Source organism: Plectropomus leopardus, unplaced genomic scaffold (assembly GCF_008729295.1).
Source record: "Plectropomus leopardus isolate mb unplaced genomic scaffold, YSFRI_Pleo_2.0 unplaced_scaffold15521, whole genome shotgun sequence".
Taxonomy (NCBI): Eukaryota; Metazoa; Chordata; class Actinopteri; order Perciformes; family Serranidae; genus Plectropomus; species Plectropomus leopardus.
This window is the reverse complement of record NW_024616636.1, coordinates 11-5,629: the sequence shown is the minus strand read 5'-3', so window position 1 is coordinate 5,629 and position 5,619 is coordinate 11. Positions and strand designations below refer to the sequence as shown.

At 42.4% G+C, this 5,619-nt stretch overlaps 1 protein-coding gene across 1 annotated transcript; it reads left to right on the top strand.

Annotated features, from left to right (window-relative positions):
- Nucleotides 1-680: 680 nt before the first annotated feature.
- On the top strand, nt 681-5,396 carry LOC121964406 (protein crumbs homolog 1-like; the record flags this gene model as incomplete). Its single annotated transcript, XM_042514613.1, has 5 exons — nt 681-1,231; nt 1,378-1,543; nt 4,084-5,002; nt 5,118-5,159; nt 5,274-5,396. Coding segments are annotated over 5 exons (1,801 nt in total), but the record flags the coding sequence as incomplete, so codon positions are not given.
- Nucleotides 5,397-5,619: the final 223 nt, after the last annotated feature.

Here is a 5,619-nt window from a genome sequence, read left to right as displayed (position 1 = left end):
TAAGTTAAATTGACAACTGAAATGAAATTGAATGTTTTATTTACTAAAAGGAATAATTTGGCATTTCGGTAAAACTGCTATTTGGAAATACTCCTAATTGCTTTTTGGTATGGTGACGAAAAGATCAAGAAAACCCAAAAGACACATCAGTCTGTTAAATAGCCACAGCCAAAGTAAAAATGACAAATGGCATTATGTCTCTGGCTATTTCTTGGCTGTGGATACTCTTGAAGTTACTCTACCAAGCCAAGAAATAGTCAAGGTTCAAGATTCAACACTGAGTTGCACACCAAACTGCAGTTGTAGCCCCTTTATGCTACACACACAAAAAGACCAATCGTGCATTGCTGTAGCCATTACGTGTAGCACCTATCCCCATATTATGGCTAACTGCCCTGTTTACTCCTCCATTTTTGTACAGATTAAACACAAAATATAATGAGATATTTAGTGAGCATTAGAGTTCCTGGCAGGTGGATTTTGTTACCACTGGACATAGCCACACTTCTGTTTCCTCCTTTTCCTCCTCTTTAAGCCAAGATAGTCAGCTGCTGACTGTAGCTTCATATAGAAATATGTTATTTTCCAAAATGTCATACTGTTCCTGTTACATGTGCTTTTCATTGTTTTTATTTTAAGTCCATTCATACCCTTTCTTTCTCTTCCCTTTACCCATGCAGAGTATATCACAGCAAGGTTTGGAAGCAAAGACCTGGATAGTTACGCTTTATTCTCACTGGACAGTGACCCAGGTGATACTGTGACCATATCCATGTTCATTCGCACCAGACAGTCCAGAGGCCTGCTCCTTATCCTGGCCAACAGCACCAGCCAGTACCTCCGCCTGTGGCTGGAAGAGGGCAGGGTCAGAGTTCAGGTCAACAACTTTGAGACCCTTGTTGGACGGTCTGCGGTCAATGACGGCCATTTCCATCTAGTGACTGTGAGGCTGGAAGGAACAACGGCCACATTGTTCCAGTCAGCCCAGAACCAGGGCTCAATGTCTGTTAGACCCATCCAGGCCCATCCTGGGGATCTGGTTTACATTGGGGGGCTTCCAGACTCAAGAGCCTCTGCTTCGTTTGGGGGCTACTTTAAAGGATGTGTCCAGGATCTGAGGATTAACAGCAAACGACTGCAGTTCTATCGCATTGCAGCTCCTGTGGAATCTTACAGCCTGGACCACCTCAGCAACGTCGCACAAGGATGTAGCAGTGACGATGCCTGCGCTGTTAGTTATATCAATGTTCTTGTGTTTATTATATTGTCTTCAATGAGCTAGTGAGATATTTTCATTCCTTCTCTTCACTAACAATAATTGAGGATACTGTAGAACTGACATGAGGGATTTTTTTCTACTTTTTTTCTCTTTAATAGGTCAAACCCTGTCTCAACGGAGGAGTGTGTTACTCCATGTGGGATGATTTCATCTGTAATTGCCCCCCCAACACTGCAGGGCAGCGCTGTGAAGAGGTGAAATGGTGTGAACTGTCTCCCTGCCCTACCACTGCTGTTTGTCAACCCCGCTCTCAGGGCTTTGAATGTGAGTATCCTGATATCAGGACCTGTTGTTTCATTATCTGGCCAAAATGTAGCATATGAACACACTGCAAAGACTACAGTCAACAACCAAACTAGTACGTATATTCTGCACCTGTGTGAAAGGATGTACCTCTACATACCAGCAGGGGGCGATAATCATTACGCATTCAAAAGAGGAAACTAAGAGGACTGACAGAATGGATTGAAGACACCAGTTTAGCACGTTAACAGTGCAACCCAATGTTAAAAGAACAAAGGGTATTTACTGGGTGCCAGCAAACAATACCACAAACAATTACGAACTGCTAAGTGGCTAAAAATATAATCTTACTATTGTTTTGACCTCACTTCGTCTTGACTTAAGCAGTTTGGGTTTTGCAAACTGTCAGGTTGCATCAGGTCTACCAGCATATTGACAGGCTTAATCATCTGAGAAACAGCTGACAAAGGCAACATGTGCCAATGGTGCTGGAAACATCACAAAAACTAGGGAGACAGATTCTCCTCAATGTCCCAGCGTTGACATCGACTTGGTATGTCAGGGCCCTTTGAGAATACATCGTGTTAAAGTGGAAACAGACAATTTATCAACCCCCACAGACCCCTTTAGTGACTTTATTTCTAAAATAAAAAGTGGCTGTCAGCAAATTTAATAATCTTATTCAGACCCTAAGGAAAAAAAAAACAAGAAAAATGTTTTGATATATCGCATTGTAATTCATTTTCATGCATGCTGCGTAGAGTAATCATCGTCCATGGCTCTTCAACCAATAGCCAGGTCCCCCCTACACCCATTTTATATTTACCTATTATTTACTTTATTGATTCATCTAATGTTTTACTCTTATTTTTAAGTTGTTTTCTGTTAAATTATAATTAGAGATCAAGTAAATCCACTGTGCTGAAGTTAATGAGTAATCATGTTATATAATCAGGATTTCAAAATTGGCCACAATGATGGTGACTGTAATTTTTGCCATAGTCGAGCAACCCTGTTTGATACACTTCCAAATAATGTTGTCATTATATTAGTCTGTAGTGGTAGTTACATAAAACAATCCACATTAATCTCTGTGGTTGAAGCAAATAAAAGTATCCTTCCCATCTCAAAGATTATTTTAGAATGACCAAAGAATAGGATCTATGCTCTGAATAGTGTTATGTGTGCAGCCACTGTTGTTGTTTCTGCCCCTGGCACGTAAAAATATTGCCTAGAAAAAGGATCCATATGTATAAGTCTTTTATTATACTCGCCCATTTTTGATCTCGGTTTGTATCCACTGGAGGGACTGTGTGCGGTCTCGCTGGTGCAGGCACTGATTAATTACAGCTTGGCTGATTACAGGAGGGAACAGAGTTGAGGCAGAGATCCTGCATAGGATTCCTCTAAGACGTGGTAATCCCTGCTCAGATTAAGTCTACATGCCTGTGGAAGTTTATGATGACAAGTCCTCTTGGAGATGTCACATGTCCACATAGAGAAAAGGAGGGGAGCTGCTAATCCAGAGCAGTTGCCAGTCTAAGCCTTTTTTTCTGTGTTTTTAATGCCATCAAGTGGTCATATTTTTACACATATTTAGCACATTAACTTGCTGCAGTCATGGCTTTTTCTCTACTTCTCTTTGTGTTGTTACCAACACATTTTGAGAGCACTTTTTCTCTGTTCTTTTGTGAATTTGTAGATGTCACATCTACTTCATTATTTGCTGTTCAGTCAGGAGTATTTTATGTTATTGGGAAAGACTTCTAGACTAACTTTAATTTGGAGCGCAGAACTTTTTTCTCCTGCCTCTGGCAGTGGGAGTAGTTACACACACTGTGTCCTCATGATGTATGCCTGTAGGTAAGCTCACCGCATCTCATCTGCCCTCTGTAGCTCTCTGTTCATGTGTCTTTTTTCTTTTAATCTTTCCTCTGAACACAGAGTTTCATTTTTATCTAGATCATCCACTCCAGAAACATTTATACATTTCTTGGGATTTATCTTTTGCCATACCAGCTGCTGCACCACCACTACGATCTTTCCCAATTCTTTTTGTCCTAATCTTTATCTTAAAATTGTCAACATACATAGTATCAGAAGAAAACTTCAGTCATGCACATAGAAATAAAGGAAAAAAATGCTGTGCAGTGCCAAGTACAACAAATCTAACATAAAATAAATTAATTCATCCCTCTGGCTGCTTGACATAAAATGCATCATTTCTGGTGTACATGCATGGTAAAGTCAGCATGGACGCCTGACACCAAAACTCTGCTAATACAGAGAGCGTTCCCTGGCATGGATTGGACTGTCATGGACTGTGTGAACTTGCTTGCCAAGGGGCTTGCACGTTGTGGATGATCATTTATATGTGAAAGTTCAGCACTTAATGCCCCTTTAAATCTTGTCTTTGGTTACCTCCAGTGGTTTATGCAGTGATGTACAGGTTTAGTTTAGGACACTACAAGGCTTTTTGATATGTTTTATTATTTGTAATTTTGTTTTTTGCAAAACAGTGTTCAGGCACTCATTAAGTCTCTTTTATTTCTCTCCTTTAGGTTTGTCTAACGTGACATTTCGGGTTGAAAGCAGCATTTTGCACTACAGGAGCAACGGGAAGATTAAGCGCAGTCTCAACAGTGTCTCCCTCAGCCTCCGCACAAGACAGTCCACTGCCACCTTACTGCATGCACAGAAGGACTCACACTACCTCACTGTCTCCCTCCTAGACTCTCATGTGGTCCTGGAGCTCCAGTCTGGGGCTGACAAGGATCCCCTCAAGGTGACAGTTAGAAGCCCGAGTTTAGTCAGTGATGGAGAGTGGCACACTGTGGAGCTCAGTATGGAGAGCCAGACACCCCAGACCTCCAGGTGGATCATGACTGTGGATGGAGGCAAAAAGGAGCCAGGAATGTCCAAATCAGCCACTGGGGACTTGGATTTTCTTCAGGAGGGAGCAGACATCTTCCTTGGGGGACTGAGCCTGGATGCTGGAGTAAACCTGTCTGGCTGTCTGGGCCCAGTGGAGATTGGAGGTCTTGCTCTTCCTTTGCACTTGGACACAGAGTTGAACCTCCCCAGACCTCAGGAGGAGCAGTTTGTTAGGATCAATAGTGATGCTGCCCCAAGTTATGGCTGCTGGGGAGCCAGTGTGTGTGCACCAAACCCTTGCAAGAACGAGGGCGTGTGTGAGGACCTGTTTGACCTGCATCATTGCACATGTCCCTCTGAATGGATGGGCCCACTGTGTCAAGACCGAACAGACACCTGCATCTCTAGCCCCTGCATCTACGGTAACTGCATCGACCTACCTGGGGGATTCGAGTGTTTGTGTGAGCCGGGGTACAGTGGTAAACAGTGTGAAGTAGAAGCCGATATGTGTGAAAACAGTAATTGCAGCGAAGGCTCCACGTGCCTCAAAGGTCTCCAGAGCTACGCGTGCCTCTGCCCTCAAAATCTGACGGGCCAATACTGCGAGTGAGTTCATCCACAGTTTATTAATATCTCTTTGACACCAAACTTACCGTAGTACTCACCTGTATTAAGCTGACAAGCTCTGAGCTGTACTGATATACAAACTGGTGTCTTACAGGGAGAAAATTCCTGAAATCCCATGGTACATTGAGACAAATCCGTGAGTGACTACTAAAACATTTCCATTGTTTTACTAAAGCATGTGAATATTCCATATATATTATTCCACCAGTACCAAAATGGAGGGCATTCACATGTTCTTTTGTCTTTTCAGACTTCCTCAGTTGCCTGTATCTACATGCACAGGTACAAGGTGGAACTACAGCTGCTTTAATGGAGGGAACTGCTCTGAAGCAGACAACACCTGCTACTGCCTGCCTGGTTTCACGGGACAGTGGTAGGACATACATAATAATATTTAATCTTCTTTGCTGACCTTGAGGTTTCTCAACCCTGGGGTCAGCACCTAAAGGCCCCAAATGGGGTCGTTAGAGATCCTCATATATGATTTATTGCATATGGCATCTCAGTCATACACTTTTAAATTAAATGTACTAGAATTGTTTATTAGTATTTAAACGTAGCATAACTGCCATGAGATTGATTTGTGAAAAATAAGG